Source organism: Cervus elaphus, chromosome 20 (assembly GCF_910594005.1).
Source record: "Cervus elaphus chromosome 20, mCerEla1.1, whole genome shotgun sequence".
NCBI classification, from domain to species: Eukaryota; Metazoa; Chordata; class Mammalia; order Artiodactyla; family Cervidae; genus Cervus; species Cervus elaphus.
Window position 1 is genome coordinate 137,524,201 of NC_057834.1, and position 20,201 is coordinate 137,544,401.

At 45.6% G+C, this 20,201-nt stretch overlaps 1 protein-coding gene across 6 annotated transcripts in view; it reads left to right on the top strand.

The window, feature by feature from the left end:
• The window catches only part of TRAF3IP1 (TRAF3 interacting protein 1), a 61,930-nt gene that overhangs the window by 27,251 nt on the left and 14,478 nt on the right, over positions 1–20,201 (top strand). For 4 of the 6 annotated variants that reach the window (XM_043877149.1, XM_043877152.1, XM_043877153.1 and 1 more), the window contains 2 exons: positions 542–665; positions 873–909. In XM_043877149.1, the coding sequence (XP_043733084.1) occupies positions 542–665; positions 873–909 (161 nt within the window). Of the gene's footprint in view, positions 1–541; positions 666–872; positions 910–3,315; positions 3,393–20,201 lie in introns of all 6 variants that reach the window. The other 2 variants (XM_043877151.1, XM_043877150.1) reach the window with 1 other exon arrangement.

The window sequence follows — 20,201 nt, forward strand, 5'->3', positions numbered from 1 at the left end:
CAGCCCAGAGCACAGCGTGAGCCCCGGGGCTGGTGGGTGAGGGCGAGAGTGCTGGTTTTCAGAGAAGCTCAGTCAGTTCAGTTCAGTCACTCAGTCGTGTCCGACTCTTTGCAACCCCATGGATTGCAGCACGCCAGGCTTCCCTGTCCGTCACCAACTCCCGGAGCTTACTCAAACTCATGTCCATCACGTCGGTGATACCATCCAACCATCTCATCCTGTGTCAAATGACAGATGACATTAATCTGTTGTCAGAGAAGCTCAGACAACACGAAATTCATAGTTGGCAGATTTTAGGGAGCGTAGTCTAGAAGCCACTGTAACATAAGGAAGACCACGACCCTCCCCTGCACCTGGAGAGTAGAGGCCTGAGGGGGAGGTCAGCTGCTGCCTGAGGGCTCTGGGAGGCCTCCCAGTGCATGTGGGTGAAGACGGTGGGAAGACTTGGGGAGGACTGGAATACAGTTCCAGGTGCCTGGGGTTGATGGGGGCATGTGACTGGGAGAAGGTTTCTAACGGAACCCAGTATCTCTTCGTTTAGGACGGGGAGTGGTAAAACTGTGTCCAACGTGATCACCGAGTCGCAGAACTCTGACAACGAGGACGACGATCAGTTTGTGGTGGAGGCCGCCCCGCAGCTCCCCGAGATGTCGGAGCTCGAAATGGTGGGTGAGGCGCGGTGCGCACTGGGGCATCACACGCCGGGTCGAGACCTCCCATTCTGAGAACTGTGTGCGCGGAGTTCTCCTCTGAAGTTTGAGTTAGTTTTCCGCCCTCTTTCACCCAGTCCCCATGATGAGACCCACGCGGGCGTGGTCTTGAGATCTCAGCAAGCCTGAGCCTCCGTTTTCTCTGCTTCCTCTCCCGCTCAGGCCCAGGCAGTGGAACTGGAGGAAGACGAGAAGCACGGTGAGTTGTGGGCCGGTGTGCGTGCCCCGGGGGGTGCTCTCTGCTCTGGAAGGACCTGGTGAAGTGAGCTTGGTCTGCACTCGGGGGTCTGAGTAGCAGTAAAGAGGACGCCGTGGGCACCGACGCATCCTCGGCATGTGGTTCATCCTGGAGATGATGCAAGCTGCTGGGGGGTGCGGGCAGGACCCGGAGGTCAGCGGTGGGCAGCTGTGGAGATGTTGACCCTTCTTACCCGCACGGTTAGACCGTGGGATGGGACGGCTCCTGAGGCCTGCTCCAGGTCGACAGTTCTCTATTGCTGCTTTCTTCCCAAGCACGGTGTCTTTTTTTTTTTTCTAGCTGTGCCACGAGGCATATGGGATCTTAGTGCCTCCGATCGGGGATTGAGCCCCTGCTCTTTGCGTTGGGAATGCAGAGTCTTCACCCCTGCACCACGAAGGAGGTCCCCACAGTGTCTTCTTTTTAGTTCAAACGTTCATAAAGGCTGAGAGAGTTGTCTGGCGAGCCCTGGGCTGTCATGCAGCTTTTGCAGTCAGTGGTCATCTTGTCTTACCTCGGTCTCCACCTGAGGTGACCCCCCACTCCCCACACTTTTCATGTCTTGGAGAGCATCATTTCTGTTGTAAACATGTTCTTTTTTTTTAAAAAAAGAACAATATCCATATTTCCATTATTGCCTATAAAAAGCAGTCATTCCTGCTTCTTGTATCATCTAGTGCTTGTTTTTTCCCCCAGTTGTTCTGTGTTTTTTCCTGGTTCCTTTGAGTCAGAATCCAGGTGAGGGCCCTGTGTGTGCAGCTGACTGGTCTAGGTCTGAATTCTCTCTGTAGAATCCCCCCCTCCCCCGGCTCATGCCCCTGTGATTTATTGTTGAAGAGGCTGGCTGCTTGTCCTTCAGGGTCCTCACAGCTGGCTGTGGCTTGTTCCCCCTGGGGTTGTGGGTTTTTCTTTTTTTTTCCTTTTTCTTCTGTTCCTGTGAATTGGTTCTGGAGACTTGGTCAGGTTCCGATTGTTTGGATGAGGCGGTGGCGGCGGTGTTGGCTCTTCATCACGCCTGCTGCCTCTGTGCTGGGACGTGGGTCTCTGTTGCTCCGCAGGGGTTGTGGGGAGTGGCCTCTCGTCCCCGCCCCCCCAGCACATTTTGGTTGGTGCCTCCACGTCGGCAGGCTTTCCCTCCCCAGGCATTTGCTGCTCCGCGCTCCCCCTTTACTGATGGGTTTTCCTTACAGGGCACTTGTCTCCTGGCACCTTGAGGGGTGACTGATGAGGGCTGTGCCGGTGCTGGTGATGGTTTTGATGTCTGTCTGAAGTCACAGCTTTAACATGCTTGGTGGTTTTGTCTCGGTCCATGTGCATTTTCTCCATATCCTTCTGCCCATGTTTGCCCAGTAGACTCTGGCTCCCTGGTTTCTGGTGGGACAAAGGTTTTAGACTCCTTTGTGTACTTCCTTCCCTCCCCATATCTCCAAGGAGCCTGGTTGCATGTCACTTCTGGGTTGGTCATTGTATCTAGGGATTTTCTAATTTTTTTTAAGAAAGTTAAATCCTGAGTTCATGTTGGTATTTTCACTTTAGATTTATGATTGCAGGGTTTTTCCCAAGTTCTTTGATTTGTCCGTGGACATCTCTGCTTGTGCCAGCAATTATGGTTCCCAACAACGTCAGCCGTATGTTTCTTTACCCTGCATTTTGCACGCTCAGCAATTTAAAACAGCATTACCAGTGGTTAATTGGAGAAGGAAATGGCACCCCACTCCAGTATTCTTGCTTGGAGAATCCCATGGACAGAGGAGTCTGGCGGGCTACATACAGTCCACGGGGTCGCTAAAAGTTGGACACAGCTGAGCGACGAAGCCCAGCACGGAACCAGTGGTTGACAAATGTGTGTCCACTGCGAACACGCCAGGGTGTTCTTGGGTCTGATTGCCTCTGGTTCTTAGTAGCCACCCCCTTAGGGATGCACAGCCAGTGACTCTGTTTTTAAATGGTCAAATAACTGCTCTGTTAGGTTATGCATGCCGATATGACACTGCTACGTTTGTAGTTTTCTTTTGCTTTCGCTCTTTAGGCTTTAAAATTTTTGATTTAATTTTGTTTTATTAATGTAAAATAGTCACATGGTTCCGAGGTGAAACGTACCAAACAAGGTATATTCAAATGACTTTTCATATGGTATTTATCTCATGAGTTGATGGCTCTTTCCCCAATATAAAGAAATATTAGTACTTAGTCTATAACAGACCGAAAGAGTTGCTTTGCTCTTTTCTCTTGTAAACGGTATTTGAAACTGTTTCAGTATAGAAAGAGAAAGAACCTTAGCATTCCTCCTCACCCCACCCGCACTTAGTAAGCTGGCTTCTTAGGGCAGAGAACTGCTTTAACATGAAACCAACTGATTTCCAACAGGAGGACTTGTCAAAAAAATTCTGGAGACTAAGAAAGATTATGAGAAGTTGCAGCAGTCATCCAGACCTGGAGAGAAGGTAACGAAATGACTTCTGTAAACACTAGTGTTTAGCCTCTGTCTCACACATTTGCTTTCAAGGACTAGGCGCACCCTTCACATCCTGTGATTGTCAGTGACGTCAGTGGGTGTGTTCACAAGCCTCCCCCACTCCCCACCCCCCAGTTGGCAGGATAGACGACGCGGGGCTCTGGGGGCCTGATGTTGCTCCTCTGCACCCAGTCCCATCCTTGGCCTGCGCTGACCCCGTGCCAACCCCTTCCTGCCCGGCCCACCTCTTCTCTCTGCGCCGTGGGGGTGGGCAGGCTGTCCGTCCACGTGACCCCAGCTAGTGACAGAGTGAAAATCTGGGAAGTTTTCAGATCTGACTTTTGAAACGCGCGTGCCATCTGTGTCTGGTCTCCCTGCTGTCTCCTGTCCAGGTGTGTGCCTTGGCTCTATTAGGACCCCTGCCTGCCTCCCACCAGCCCCTGCCCTGGGGCACGTGACGTGGGGCGAATATCTGCAGGTCAGGTAGTGAGCCTCAGATGCCACCAAGAGCTTTCCGTCGTAGCGCCTTAGAAGTATAAGAATAAATCTTCACTTTTTGGTTTTTTAACCTAAGTTTCTGGGTTTCTTAGCTTTGTTAGGAGCCAACAATCCAGTAAGTTTACATGCAGACACTCACGCAGCCGTTTCTCTTTCCTTCTAGTTGAATTAACGGTTACTTGTTTTAGATAATTCTGCTTAATGTGTCCTGGTTTGTCACAAAGATCTGGCCCGAAGCAGCTTCGAGGAGACCTGTAGGGCTGACACCCGCCCCCGTTAGAGGGAGCCCCTCACACCACTAGCGGGAGGAGAGTGCTCTGCTCAAAGGGGACAGGCCCTTCCTGCCATTGGTGGTCTGTCGCTGTGGAGTTTCACTGTGTCACCGTCCCTCTCGTGGGCCTGGAGAGTTTTCCGCTGTCCTGGCAGGTCTGTGCGGACCTGTCGGGAACCTCCAGTGTGTGCGCCTCAGGCTGGTCCTGTAGGTGGCCTTTGAAGCGTCAGTTGGTTTAAATTTTATAGCTCTTTGTTTTTATGCAGAGCGCACTAGGCCTGTGTTTCAGTTTCCTCTGAAAGTAAATTTGAGATGGGTAGATCCCTTGCCTTCAGAAGATAAAAGGGAAAAAATTCCCTTGTTCGGTGAACACTTGCTGCTTTGAAAAGTATAGTTAGCATTTTTAAAGTTGGGGGTGATGTGTATTACAGTCAGATGGGAAAACCCAGGAAGTTTCTCTGCTTTTTCTTCTTTGGTGTGTTATAGACGTCACATTTAAATTTAACTTGTGGGTCTTCTAAAATATCTTAATTAGATTTTTAAACAATAAATGAAAATGTGAAGGAAAAATTGAAGTCCTTTCTGGGCTAGCCGCAGTCCTGGTCTCACCATAGGGCGGCCGCTGACGGGGATTCGGTTGATGCCTCCTCCTGGGGGTGTGTAACCTCATCTTGTTGTTGGTCTGCTTGCAGCTTTCTTCAGACAGTATGGAGTTTCTGAGACCCTGCCCGTTTTGATGCCTGTAGGTCTAGTTTATTCATTTTAATTGGTGAATGGTATTCCAGTGTTTGTTAGTAATCAGTCCCTTCTCTGATGGGCACTTAGGGTTCTCCAGCCTTTCGCTGTTGTGCAGAGCGCTTCCGTGGGCTCCTCTGCGTGTGTCCTGGCACACAAGAGCCAGTGTCGGTCTCCAGCAGTGATCAGCAGATGTTTTCTGTAGAAGGCCAGACAGTGAATACTTGAGGCTTCAGAGCCACATGGTGTCTGCCGCAGCCTCTCAGCTCTCCTGATGCCTCCGTAAGCAGCTGTTGCGTGGACACTAGTACACGAAGGCGTGTCTGCATCCCGATAAAGCTTTATCACAGCAGCAGGACCTGGCCTCGGCCTGTGGTTTGTGGCACCCCTGCCCCCCCAACTCTCGAGGCGGTGCCAGAACTGGAATCTCTCTGCCAGAACACGGGCAGGGCTTCAGTTTCACCAGGTTCCGTTGAGGCTGTGCTGACTTGTTCTCTCAATGGAATGAAAGTCCCTGTTTTCACACATCTCTGCAGCCGTAGCCGAGATAATGAACATGCCCACGGCCCTCAGAAGTGGCCCGTGTCCTCCATCACCCCTCCCACCCGCCCATGTCCTCCCTCCACCCCGCCATCTGCAGCAACCGCTCGCCTTCCTTCTGTTGCTGTAGTTTAGTTTGAGTTCCTAGAATGGCATGTGAATGGACTCATCTGGCATATACTCTGTTGGGTCTGGTTCCTTTTACCAGCCATAATTATTTTGCAGCGTATCCACGTTGCAGCGTGTGTCAGCAGTTCACTTCTTCTTTTACCGCTGTATGGATGTACCGTGGTGCGTTTACCCTTTTATCAGCTGAGGGGCATTTGGGTTGCTTCTAGTTTGGGGTGAGTCCAGATAAAGCTGCTGTGAACAAGTCTGTGTGAACAAGTACTTTCATCCAACTGGGTAAACACTTAGGAGGGGACAGCTGGGTTGTGGTAAATGTATGTTCAGCTTTTTAAAATAACTGCCAGGGTGTTTTCCAGAGTGGTTGCACCACTTAACTTCCAACCAGCAGTTGAGTTCCAGTTCCTCCACGTCCTCATCAACACTTGATTTGGTCAGTTTTAAAAAATTTCTTGTGGTTTTGATTTGCATTTTCTTCAATACTTTGGCCACCTCATGCGAAGACCTGACTCATTTGAAAAGACCCGGATGCTGGGAAAGATTGAGGGCAGGAGAAGGGGACGACAGAGGATGAGATGGTTGGATGGCATCACCAACTCAGTGGACATGGGTTTGGATGGACTCCGGGAGTTGGTGATGGATAGGGAGGCCTGGCATGCTGCAGTTCATGGGGTTGCAAAGAGTCGGACATGACTGAGCAACTGAACTGAACTGAACTTAACGATATTAAATATCTTTTCCTGCTTATTTTCCATTCTTTATATCTTCTTTGGTAAAGTGTCCACATTTTTTTTGCCCCTTTGAAAGTTAGGCTGGTTGTATTCTTACTGTTGAGTTCTGGGAATCCTTCATATATTCTGGACATAAAACTCTTACCAGATACAGTGCGTAAGTATTTTCTTCTAGTCCATGGCTTGTCTTTTCTTTCCCTTAAAAGTGTCTTTAAACAGAAATTTAAAGTTTTAAAGCAGTCAAATGTTGGTGTTGTATCCAAGAAGTCTTGCCAAACCCTTGGTCACAGAGGTTTCTTCTTATATTTTCTGGAGATTTTATAGTTTAGGTTTTATATTTTGAGTTGATTTTTGTATAGAATGCAAGGTATGGATTGAAGCTTATTTATTTTTGCATATGGTAACCAGATGTTCCAGCATCATTTGTTAAATTGTCATACTTTGCAATTTTTCTTGGCTGATCAGAGAGATGTGCAATTGTATCTTTTTGTTTCTTTAGTATTAATATAAACTCACATTCCTGGCTGCTTCCTTTGTGCTAGGGGGACTTTGTGTTCATTGCTGTGGTCCTCACAGCAACCCTCTGATGTTGGTTCAGCCACTCCGTTGCTAGTTCCTTCTCTTCTTGCTGTTTTCTTAGTATCGGAGCCTCTGAGTTGCTAGCTTTTCTGTTCTCCCAAACTAATCCTTTAGACTGTTTAGTGGAATAATGCACCCCACTTCAGCTTTCATTATATTGGTCAGATCTTCGTCGCTTAAGGGGTCTGTGAAATGACTTCTTAATTCCAGGCATCCATGTGCTTAGCTAGCAATGAGAGGTTCCATTATACAGTCCAAAACTTGCCAGATTTTCTCACTGCTTGGCCTGGGCAGAAAACGACAGCTTTGCAAGGCATGTGGGTTAAATGGCGGAGGCCGCCTGCCTGGCTAAGGGCTGAGAGTTCGGAACCGGCATGTCTACCACGTGTGGGCTGCTCACAGGGCGGGAAGCTTTGCTGTTGAGAAGGGAGATCAGTACAACTCTGCCTCAGTCAACAGCAAATAAACCAAAAACCTCACCAAAAAAAGAGGAAAGAAGGGCGGGCAGGCACGGGGGCCAGCCAGCAGTCCCTTCCACAGTGTTCCTCTAGGAAATTGCTATTTCATGCCCATTTTGCAAAGTCATGGCAAAAAGATGCCTCAAGATAACTTTTGTAATTTAAAAAATAGGTCTGTAGTTCTTCTTCTTCTTCTTTCCGAAAATTTTGTATTTTTTTTCCTTTGATAAGACTTTGAAAAAACTTTTCAAAGAGACACTGTGTAGCAAAGCATCAGCTTTTGGTTCTGTAGACATTGACTTCTGTTTTCCTTTCATTGATTTCTACTCTATTCTTCCTCTTAATTTCTTCGGGGGTTTACTTTTTCTAGCCTCTTGAGTAAAAGACACTTAACTCATTTGTTTTTAGTCTTCATCATTTTCAACAAATAAATTTAAGACTATACATCTCCCTTTAAGCATGTTTTATCCTTAAATTTAAAATTTTTAAATACTGAAAACTACTTGAATTTTAGTATGAAGTAGTTGGTTGTTATTTCTTCTTTAGCACATGAACTATTTGGGAGTTTGGTTTTTAGCTTTTAAACATAGAGGTTTTTTTTTTTTTTTAAGTTTTTTTTTTTCTCCCCAATATCTAGTATGATTGTATGTTCAAAGAATGTGGTCTCTGTGATGTTGATTATTTGGAATGGAGACTTTGTTTGTGGCCTAGTTTGTGGTCAGTTATTATAAATGTTGCTTTCATGCCTGCAGAGTATGTCTTCTTTCTCTTTTTGGGGTTGGTGGATTCAGTGTACACAGTGGATTTCACGGGGAGGTGATTGAAAGACTATCTGTTTGTAGGCCATATCTACCTGTGGTCACTCTTGATTTATATGTATTAATCATAATATTAATTATTTATCTTCTCTAGCTCATTCAAAAATTCAAATAGTGTTTTCTCTGCTCTCACATAGCTTGTAGTGTGCCCTGAGTTTCGGCACTTTGTACTTTTTTGAGGGAGCGTTTTTTTTCAATGCTAAGGAAATACATATTTGTAATCTGGGCATCCCTCCAGCCTGTCTTTGAAGTTGTGTTGGAAGAAAAGCCCTTTCTTATTGTGCTAATGGACTTGAGGAATACATTATGGAATAAATATGTGAGTCGGATTGCTTTGAGCGTTTTTCTCCTCATCCGGACTTACTTGCTCTCTTTTCAAGAGGAAATATAAACTTTGTTAATAGGAAGATACTGGCTCATGCCAAGCATTTTTTTTGCTTCAGATTTATGAAGTTTTTGAAAAAACAACCAGAAAAGCAGTTTTACTACAGTGTTTCTTATTCTTTAAAAATGCTTGCTTTTCAAGCTTTATAAATGAAGACGGTTTGGAGTAATAACAGTGGTGTCAAAGACGGTTCACTCACTTTAAAGCACTGTTTAAAGATTTCTCACTCCTAGTTTTTCAGTCTCCTTTTATACAATCTTCTCTCGGGTGATATTTTTTTTTTCTTCATTTTATATCTGTTCTGTGACTGTAAACTTCAGCTGCTTTTTCTTTTCATTTAAATTCTTTATTTTGAAGTAGGCTCAGAGAGTCTACTTCTCTTTGTACATTTCCTTCTCTTCATGTATTTAAAGTTTTGGTGGGTTTGTTCTCTTCATCTTCTTGGTCACATGAACCACGTGTTGTTGGGGCTGCTAGAAGTCACATGTCTCCACAGACAAGAACCTGAGTGTGTGCTGAACTGGACCTCCACATGTTGTTTTGCTGCTCTTCTGAAGAAAAGCAGTCTTAAGGGCCCATGTAACACCCACACGTCAGTAGAGACTGTGGGTGACTGTCTCGAAGAAGCTGTTATCTGGGAATTTGAGAACCTCTGTATCATGAAATGTTTCTTTTTTTTTTTTTTTAAATATGGAACACTTCATGAATTTGCGTGTCATCCTTGTGCAGGGTTGATGGATAAAATGACCATGTCACAAACATGTTATATTTTAACTGTAATAAAGAGAATATAGCTAACAGTAATTACCTAAACTCTTATATAAAAGTCAGGGGTTTGGGTCATATTCTCTTTTACTTTGGTGATCTGAATAGATCTGAAATAGTTATTTCTTATTTTGGTGGCTAGATGGTGCAATTTCATTACAAATTCCATAACCCTGTTAGAAAAAAGCTATTCTACAACCTCACTTAACTGAAGTCCTGCACCTGATAAACGTATTTTTTGTTTGAAAGTTTATGGTCCTAGTCTTATTGGATGTTCTTGTACTAGGAATATTGTTCCCATTTAAATTTCTGTGGTAGAAATAAAAGGGACATGTGCTGCGATATGTCTAGACTGATGAGACTTTTAATAGCTGAACTGGGAAACTACTGAAATTAATTTTAATCGTGAAGGGTTACAGGGTTTTTGTATTTATTTATTTACAAATAAGCTGATAGTTTTATGTTTTCTAATACGCAGGCTGGAGATTTTGGGTTTTGGGTATAAAATTGAATTGTCACCACAATTATCAACAGTATCGCTTCAGAATATTTACAGATATGTGCCTTGGTTATATTATAGACCACAAAAATGATTTGTTATTCAGTCGCTAAGTCATGTCCAACTCTTTACAACCTCACGACCTGCAGCACGCCAGGCTTGCCTGTCCTTCACCACCTCCTGGAGTTTCTCTCCGCCTGCCTTGGGCGGCCCGCTGGTCCCTGCGGCCCCACGCAGGGCAGCCTCACGGGCAGGTCTCCGTGTCTCTGCGGGCCCGGGGTAACAGAGGCCGCGAGCCCTGGTCCCGCCTGCGTGTCCTGTCGTCTCAGCACTGCCCTTGGAGCCCTGCCCAGTACCACTGACAGCTTACACTGGGCCCTCTGCGCCCGTGGGTTCCGAACCCAGGGATCCAGCCAGCCTCAGACAGAAGGTATCTGGAGGGAAAAGTGATTCCAGAAAGTTCCAAAAGGCGAAACTTAAATTTGCGGTGCTAGCAACTGTTTATGTAGCATTTACACTGTATTAGGTATTATGAATAATCTAGAGGTGATTTAAAGTATATGAGAGGATGTGCTAGGTTATGCAAATACTTGAGCGTCCGAAGACTTTGAGGTGTGTATGGGGGCCCTGAACCCATCCCCAGATGCCCGGGGAGTCCGCCCTGCTGAGGGACTTGGGGTCTGAGTGACTGCGTCCTCGGCCGAGGTCTCCCGCCCCAGGCCCGGGTGCGAGCTCTCCCTGCCCCCTTGGGCGGAGTGTTCGGAGGCGGCAGAGCTTGTGCGTGGACTGGGGACCTGTCCCGGGCTCACCAGAAGCTGCCCGCCCTGCAGGGGCCGGGCCTGTGCCGTGTGCATGAAGCAAAGCCGCCTGCTCCCTCTAGAGCCGTTTGAATCCCGAGGTCCCGTAATTACTCATCATTCCTTGAAACAAAGAGGTGTATTTCCCGGCAGCTATTCTTATTCTTAGTTATTTTTGTCCTTCCTAAAACATGCCCAATCTGTGCTTACTGTTTTAGGTGAGAAACACTTTTATTTTTCTGGTCCCATCTCTTTATCATTCCTTCTGACTTGAAAACAAAGCAGCTCCCGGGGAAGCGCTGTTGCTGGAGGAACCAGGCCTGGATGCACGAGTTAGGTTTTCTTGAGTTTTTAATGTAATCCAGGCAAAACGGCTGTCTTGGAGGGACTGAAGTAGAATATGGCCCAAGGGCGCGGCTCTGTCTCTGTCTCCGGGGTCCAGGTCACAGGGATGTTTCAGAGTTGAGGAAAACTAAAAAGGCTTGGCGTTAAAATGCTTCGATTTCTTTCTTTATAGCAGTAGTGCATGGACAGTTTTTCATATTGCAGCACTATCAAGGTGTTGTGATCAAATCTCCAGAACGTTCCTTCTGGCTTCTGAAGACCCCTCCCCACCAGGTGGAACCCTCTGATGACTGATAAAGCCTGTCCGCCTTGCTGTTGGCACAGAGGCCAGGACCGACGGCCACTTAGTGGAGGGCCTGTGTTGTGTCAGGGCTTTGCTCTGTGTAAGCTATACATTTTTAGAGAGTACTCTTAAATCCCTTAAAGAGAGAAAAGATGTTAAAGCAGCAATGTGTTTATTTTAGACATTGCTATGTATAAATTATTTACAAATAAGATACACTGTGTCTTAATACTCTTTCAGGTATACTCCATACGTGTTATAAAAGGTTTATTTGTTAGGTTTTGGTACTCAGGAGTAATTTCCACATATTAATAGTTTGGGAACTGGTTGGGTTTCTCAGTAGCTTTAAAAAGCTTGATTGTGCTACAAGTAGGGTCATTGGCAGTGAAAAATGATGGATGATTATATTGTAATAGTACAGCCGAGCAAAGCAAAGCAAATGCTTTTAAACAATTTTAAAAGCTACTTGTGAAGAAAAGCAGATTTAGAAGCAGGTCAACCGTTTAAGGTTGTGAGGGGCGCTTTTGAGAACTTTCAGATGCTTCAGAGACGACCGACAGAGGAGTGTCATGTGAGAAAGGAGCGTGTGTTGTGTGAGAAAGGAGCGTGTGTCGTGTGAGAAAGGAGCGTGTGTCGTGGTCCCCCCGCTCGGGCCCCCCTGCCCCACCCCGCTCTGCTCCTCTGGTGAGTCTTGGCTTCACCTCCAGCCCCCGGGAGAGTGAAGTCAGCTCGGGTTCCAGGGAAGGAAGGCCTTCTGCGAAACCCGTCCTGGAGGTGGTGGCGGTGATCACCAGGTCCCAGAGCTGGTGGTCTTCTGTTGGTGCTCCAGGCCCCGAACATGTGCCTGTATGGGGCCGCAGTGAGTGTCACAGGACTCTTTCACTTAGAAAAGTTGCATGTAAGGGACAAAGAAATTCTGTGCTCTGAGAACAGATTGCAGGCATCACCCCAGATACGCTCCTGAACAGGGCCCTTCTCCATCCGTGCAGCAGGGCCCCCCCGCCCAGGAAGTAAGCGCGGGCACCTCCTCAGCATCGTGGTCCTCCTGGGTGGGGACTGCCCAGGAGGGAGGCCTGCTCTCCTCGCCGCGTCCCGTCACGCGGCACGTGTTCTAATCTGTCCCGTTACGGCTGGCGCGCCCTTGGGTCTCTCTCCACTGTCCCGTTACTCTGTGTGATTAATGCTGCATAGTGGGGAAGTGCTTCCAAACCCCGTAGGTAACCTGTTCTTCACTAATTTTCAGTTTGATTCTTTATATCACTGTAGGCTCACCACAGTTTCTGGCTTTATTCTATCATTAATTTTACACTCGAACTGCCTCTGATTTGATGCCCAGTGGGGCTCCTTCAGATAGGCTCCTGTGACCTTTCATTCTGCCCGTGTTGTTCCTGGAGCCCTTTCTTACTCTCTGGCCCACCAGGATTTTCCAGGCTTTTCTTGTGCTGTCCCAGCCCTGGCATGAGCCGATTCCTCCTGGTTCCTTTCAGTGGAGAATGGTGTTTAGAAACCATGGTCTGTTCCTAGGGGTGCTCACTGCTTTTCAAGTGTTTCTTCTCTCAGGCCCTCTCGTTGGGTCAGAGCCGCAGATGAAATGTGTGTGTGTGTGTATGTGTGTGTGTGTGTGTGTGTTTATGTGTACACACATGGCAGGGTTTATTCCTCTTGTGTGTGTGTGCGCGCGTGAACATGCACGCGCCAGTCTCTTCCCTTTCTGTATTCTCCTTTCTCCAACAGTGTGAAACCTGGCTCCCATTGTCCTGCATAAATGAACCTATTACATGAATCCCCCTTGTATGGAACCCATCTCCCATTGCGGCTGTTACCTAGCCTATGTGGCTTCACCCACCTTGGGCTCCAGTGACCCTCACTGGAGCACCAGGGTGACTGCTCCCCTGCGGATGAGCTCCCGGTCACGCCTGGACTAGACTGTCTCCCTGCGTGGGTGCCTTCTCTACACAGTCAGTACTGGTTATTAATTTCTTTTAAATTATCAAGCTTATTGCAAAGAAGCTTTTGATAGAATTTGTTTAAATGTCTGCTTTATTTGTAGTTTAGTTCTGTTCTTTTTTTAAATTAACAATACCACTTGCTTGTGCTTTTCTATTTTTCCAGAAATTTGTCTGTCAGTCTCTTAAAACCACCAGCTTGTTTCTTTGTTCTCCTTTTCATTGAACTCTCCAGTTTTCTTTATTTCCTGCCTTTTGTTCTTTGGGTTTATTCTGTTGTTGTTGTTTTAAATTAAGTTGGACTCTTGTTACCCTTGTTTTTGTTGTTCAGATGCTCAGTCGTGTCCCACTCTTTGTGTCTGCATGGACTGCAGCGCGCCAGGCTTCCCTGTCCTTTACCGTCTCCTGGAGTTTGCTAAACTCATGTCCATCGAGTCGGTGATGTCATTCAAACATCTCATTCTCTGTCGTCCCCTTCTCCTCCTGCCTTCAGTCTTTCCCAGCATCAGGGTCTTTTCCAATGTGTTGGCTCTTCACATCAGGTGGACGAAATATTCCTTCCAAAGAATATTCAAGGTTGATTTCTTTTAGGATTGACTGGTTTGATCTCCTTGCTGTCCAAGGGACTCTCAAGAGTCTTCGCCAGCACCACAATTTGAAGGCATCAGTTCTTTGGTGCTCAGCCTTTTTTTATTGTCCAGCTCTTACATCTGTACATGACTACTGGGAAAACCATAGCTTTGTCTATGCAGACCTTTGTAGGCAAAGTGATGTCTCTGCTTTTTAATACACTGTCTAGATTTGAGATTGCTTTTCTTCCAAGGAGCAAACATCTTTTAATTTCATGACTGCAGTCTCTGTCCACAGTGATTTTGGTACCCAAGAAAATAAAGTCTGTCACTGTTTCCATTGTTTCCCCATCTCTTTGCCATGAAGTGATGGAACTGGATGCCTTGATTTTAGTTTTTTGAATGTTGAGGTTTAAGCCAGCTTTTTCACTCTCCTCTTTCACCTTCATCAAGAGGCTCTTTAATTCCTCTTTGCTTTCTGCTATAAAAGCAGTGTCATTTGCATATCTGAGGTTATTGATATTTTTCCCCTCTATCTTGATTCCAGCTTGTGCTTTGCCCAGCCTGGCATTTCACGTGATGTACTCTGCATATAAGTTAAATTAGCAGGTTGACATTATACAGCCTTGACGTACACCTTTCCCAATTTGGAATCAGTCTGTTGTTCCATGTCTGGTTCTAACTGTTGCTCCTTGACCTTGACCTTGATTCCCACAGTTACTGGTTTTTACTTAGCCTCTTTTTAATCTTAATGTTAACTTGTTTTGTAATGATAAGTTATCTGGTTTTAAAAGTCAGTGTTCATTCACTCATCAGCCACTTAATTCATCCCCTGCCGTATCCTGGGCACTGCTCTAGGTGTCTCATCAGAAACAGATGCTAACTGTTATCAGATATCTTTTGGCAGCTGTTGAGATGATCACATATTAATAGAGTTCCTGATGTTGAGCAGTTCTTACATTCCTAAAATGATCTTGGCTTTGTTGTTCAATCGTGTCTTTGCTTGCTCATAGATAATTATTTGTCCCCTGCAAAACTATATTCACTTTGCTGATATTTTCAAATGGAAGTTTATATCTGTGTTCCAGTGAAATTAACCTGGAATGTCTGTGCTCCTCCCACACACGGGGCTCAGCTCGCCACCCCACCCTGGGAAGCCCCAGGAGTCTCAGCGGTGTCCCAGAGCTGAGGTCTGTCCCTCTGTGCTTGCTCGAGTTTTGTCCATGGGAGGCAGGGCAGGGCGGCTGTCTGGAGTGTACTGTCCTGCGACAAGGCCTCCTACTCCCCTGATTTGTGCAAGTGGCCTTGGCTGCGGGTGTCTGAAGACGATCCCGGCCTCTCGGGCCTGGTGGGCCGTATCAGGACCTGTCAACAGAAAACCCCCAATCGGGTCCCTGCCCACATGTCCCCTCTTCACAGGGGTGTTGCCTGTCTGCTGGCTACACTGGTCCTCCATGCAGCCATCACCCACCAGTCTCCGACCCGACTATTCTCTTTGTGATGTCAATCGCCATGAAGGATGCAGGAACTGTAGGGTGAAATTTGTCGTATTCTAGGGTGTATCTTTGGGTTGACTTTTGGTTGCTGGAGGCACAACTAACATTGAGTCCCAGCTTGAGCCCAGTCTCACCAAGACGTCTGCATCCGTGCTCCTGCCCCAAGGGTGTGTGGGACCCCACTTCCTGTATCTGAATGTGCCTTGCTCTTCCTGGCCTTGGGCACACTCCTTATGTTCACTGTTAATTCTGTGAGGGTCGTTTCCTGCTGAGATCGCTGACATTCTGGCTGCTTCCAGTTACAGGTCTTACTTCTTCTCCAGCTCACATGCCAACCAGGAAATCCACTGGGGTTCCCATCGCCCAGTCACGGCCTTTTGGGATTAATGGTTAATTTGGCTGTGATTGTTTTATCTGGTATCTTTGGAGCTGTGGTCTGAATTTAGAAGTCCAAATATATAAAAATGAAACTAGAGCCGAACTTGTAAGAAAAGATTGGATCAATAGGCTCCATAGAAAAATGATAAATATTTTAGAAGACATTTAAAATGGTGGATTCCACTAGTTAATAGAGGGATGGAAAGGAAAAGCAAAATAATTTAATAATCCTAATGGGTGTTGCCAGCTATGATTGTGGAGAGAGAAAAATACTTTAAACGTGTATTTTTAAACTTAGGTTCATTCGCTTCCACTGCCTGTATCATGGGAGGCAATTGTAAAACATACAGCAAGTGAACTTTAGAACCTTGTATCCTTTGAAATTTACTTAAGGTACATCTGCTCAGAGCAGTCTGTGCGTGAGACCCATCCAGAGAGAGTTTGTTAAATATTGGTGCTGGGTCTGCCCCAGACCCATGGGTCAGTCTTTGGGCAGGATGCTGGGGTAGATGTGTTTAAAACATTCCCAGGTGATTCAGAGGCACAGCCAGAAACGCAGGCCCAGGGCCCTCATGCTTGGGAAGGAAGGAACCTGTCCACTCTCTCCATCCTCCTGGACCTGGCTCATTTGGGTGGGGATGGGGAGCTCTGCTCTTGAGGCAGACCTAAAGCATCATCCTGACCAACAGTGCGCACCCCGTCCTGCGCTGTGTCCCAGGAACGGCATCTTCGTCCTGCTGCTGTGCAGGCAGTGTGTCGGCCCAGCCTGCTGTGTCGGGGGTGGGGCAGGGCTGTGTCCTGTGGGCCCCTCCACCCTATGCGCTTACCCAGGGCACTCCCCGCTCGCCCAAGGTGAGAGCATCCTAACTGTGTTGTTTTTTTTTTTTTTCACAAGAAATGCCTGCACACACCTTTTTAATCTCTGAGCTCCCGAGAAATCTAAATAGCAAATACAGGATTGTAAAGAGGCTAAGGGAATGTGAGATGTAATGAAAATGGCATAAAAGGATGTTAGTAACTTTGTCATTGAGGATTTATCAGTTGCCTCTTTAAATGTGGGCACTGCGGCCATAGAGATGCCATGGGTGGAAAGCGTGGCCCTCCTGGGAATGTCTTCTCTAGATTTAAATTCCTCTGCGTGCTCGATTCCAGTTTTCTCTGCCTGGCACCTCTGGTCTGATTTTCTGAGAGTACTCCCAGAGTCATCTGTCCTCTTTACAAAATTTTGGGCCACAGGTTTTCTTGCCTCGATGGCAGGACTCAGTAGGAGGCTTGGCAGTTTTCCAGAATTCTGTTTCCATGGAACTTCTAGGTCAGGTGGGCAGCTTGGAGCCCAGGAGTTTGCCTTGCCCCCTCCTATTAGCGTTTTCTTACTCTATTTAGATGCTGCAATGTTGGGCACATATGTATGTGATTGCTGTAATCCCTTGATGAGTTGACCACTTTATCATCATATAGTGACCATTTTTGTCACTTGTTACAGTTATTTGCTTAAAGTCTATTCGGCCTGCTACAAGTACAAATACCCCTGCTCTCTTTTGATTTCTATTTTTGTGGAATATCTTTTTCTGTTCCTTCACTTTGAGCCTCTGTATGTCTTTACAGGTGAAGTGAATCTCTTGTAGGGGGCAGATACCTGAGTCTTGCTTTATCTATCCCACCCATTCTATGCCTTTCCCCACCCCCCAGTTTTACTGAGATGTAATTGACATATAGCACTGTGTACTTTTAAGGTGTACAGCATAATGACTTGACTTAAATATATTGTGAGATAATTGCCAGAACAGGTTAGCTAACATCCATCATCTCATATAGATAGAAAAAAAGAAGGAAATCTTTTCCTTGTTGATGAGAACTCTTAGGGTCTACTCTCCTAACAGCTGTCATATATAATATACACTGTTCACTGTAGTCATCACTGAACATCATATTTCCAGTATTTATTTGTCTGATAACTGGAATTTGGTGCCTCCAGTTCGCTCTCCCCTCACCCCCTATCATACAGGACTTGTCTTTCTCTTGTCTTTTTGATTGGGGAATTTAATCCATTTACATGTAGAATAATTGTGCTGTTTCAAATCGTAAAAGATGATGCTGTTAAAGTGCTGCTCTCAATATGCCAGCAAATTTGGAAAACTTAGCAGTGGCCACAGGACTGGAAAAGATTAGTTTTCATTCCAATCCCAAAGAAAAGAAAGAAAGTGAAATTGCTCAGTTGTGTCTGACTCTTTGCGACCCCATGGACTGTAGCCCGCCAGGCTCCTCCATCCATGGGATTCTCCAGGTAAGAATACTGGAGTGGGCTGCCATTTCCTTCTCCAGAGTATCTTCCTGAACCAGGGATCGAACCCAGATCTCCTGCATTGTAGGCAGATGCTTTACCATCTGAGCCACCGGGGAAGTCAGTCCCAAAGAAGGGCAATGCCAAAGAATGTTCAAACTACCGCACAATTGTACTCATTTCACATACTAGCAAAGTAATGCTCAAAATCCTTCAAGCTAGGCTTCAATAGTACATGAACCAAGAACTTCTAGGTGTACAAGCTGGGTTTAGAAAAGACACAGGAACCGGGGTCAAATTGCCAACATCCATTGGATCATAGAAAAAACAAGAGAATTTATTGGTTATGCCAAAGCCTTTGACTGTGTGGATCACAACAAATTGTGGAAAATTCTTCAAAAGATGTGAATACCAGCCCACCTTACCTGCCTCCTGAGAAACCTATATGCAGATCAAGAAGCAATAGTTAGAACTGGACATGGAACAATGGACTGGCTCCTAATTGAGAAAGGAGTTCATCAAGGGTGTATATCGTCACCCTGCTTATTTACCTTATATGCAGAGTACATCATGCCAAATGCCAGGCTGGATGAAGTACAAGCTGGAATCAAGATTTCCAGGAGAAATATCAATAATCTCAGATATGCAGATGACACCACCCTTATGGCAGAAAGTGAAGAGGAATTAAAGAATCTCTTGATGAAGGTAAGAGGAGAGTGAAAAAGCTGGCTTAAAACTCAAAATTCAAAAAACTAAGATCATGCCATCCAGTCCCATCACTTCATGGCAAATAGAAGGGGAAACAAGGGAAACAGTGACAGACTTTATATTCTGGACTCCAAAATCACTGTGGATGCAGATGGCAATCACGAAATTAAAAGACGCTTGCTCCTTGGAAGAAAAGCTATGACCAACCTAGAAAGCATTTTAAAAAGCAGAGACATCACTTGGCCAACAAATATGTGTATAGTCAAAGCTCTGGTTTTTCCAGTGGTCATGTATGGATGTGAGAGTTGGATCATGAAGAAAGCTGAGCACCGAAGAATAATTCTGTCAAACTGTGGTGTTGGAGAAGACTCTCGAGAGTCCCTTGGACAGCAAGGAAATCAAACCAGTCTACCCTAAAGGAAATCAGCCCTGCATGTTCACTGGAAGGACTGATGCCGAAGCTGAAGCTCTAATACTTTGGCCACCTGATGCAAAGAGCTGACTCATTTGAAAAGACCCTGATGCTTGGAAAGATTGAAGGCAGGAGGAGAAGGGGGCGACAGAGGATGGGATGGTTGGACGATGTCACGGATTCAATGGACATGAGTTTGAGCAAGCTCTGGGAGTTGGAGAGGGACAGGGAAGCCTGATGTGCTGCAGCCCATGAGGTCTAAAAGAGTCGGACACGACTGAGCAACTGGACAACAACAACAAAGTACTTACTAATGCCACCCTGTTGGTTTTCTGACTTTTTGTAGTTCCTGTGTTCCTTTTTTCTTAATCTTTTTTGCCTGCCTCTGTGAATTCATGTCTTTCCTTAGTGGTATGCCTTGGTCCTCTTCTCTTTATCCTTTGTGTATCTATTGTAGGTTTTTGCTTTGTGGTTATTCTGAAACTTACATAAAACATCTTGCAGATATAACAGTCTATTTTACACTGATAACAGGTTAACATCAGTTGTATACAAAAATTCTATGCTTTTACTCCCCCTTCATATGTTTTTACTTCCCCTTCATATGTTTTTGATGTTATGGTCTACCTCTTTTTATATTTATTTATTAGCAAAATTACTGTGGCTTTAGTTATTTTTAATACTTTTCCTCAAAGCTTCATACTAGAGTTAAGTGCTTAATACCTCCATCATACTATAACATTAGAGTATTTTGAATTTGACTGTATACTTACCTTCCCCATTATGTTGTATGTTTTCTTCTTACTAATTAGTATCCTTTTGTTGCAGCCTGAAGAGGTCCTTTCATTGTTTCTCCTAAGGCAGGTCTGGTAGTGATGAACTCCCTCAACTTTTTGTTTGTCGGGAAAGTCTCACCTCTCCTTTATTTCTGAGAGATAGCTTTGTTGAATAGAGTATTCTTTATTGGCCTTTTTTCCCCTTCATCTCTTTGAATATCTTGCCCTACCCTTTTCTGGCCTGTAAAGTTTCTCCTGGCAAATCTGCAGATTGCTTTATAGCAGGAAGTTACCAGCTGCTTTAAGAGTCTCTTCTTGTCTTTGATTTTTGGCACTTTTATTATAATACATCTTAAAGAAGATCTCCTTACGTGTGTGATAAGTTGCTTCAGTCGTGTCTGA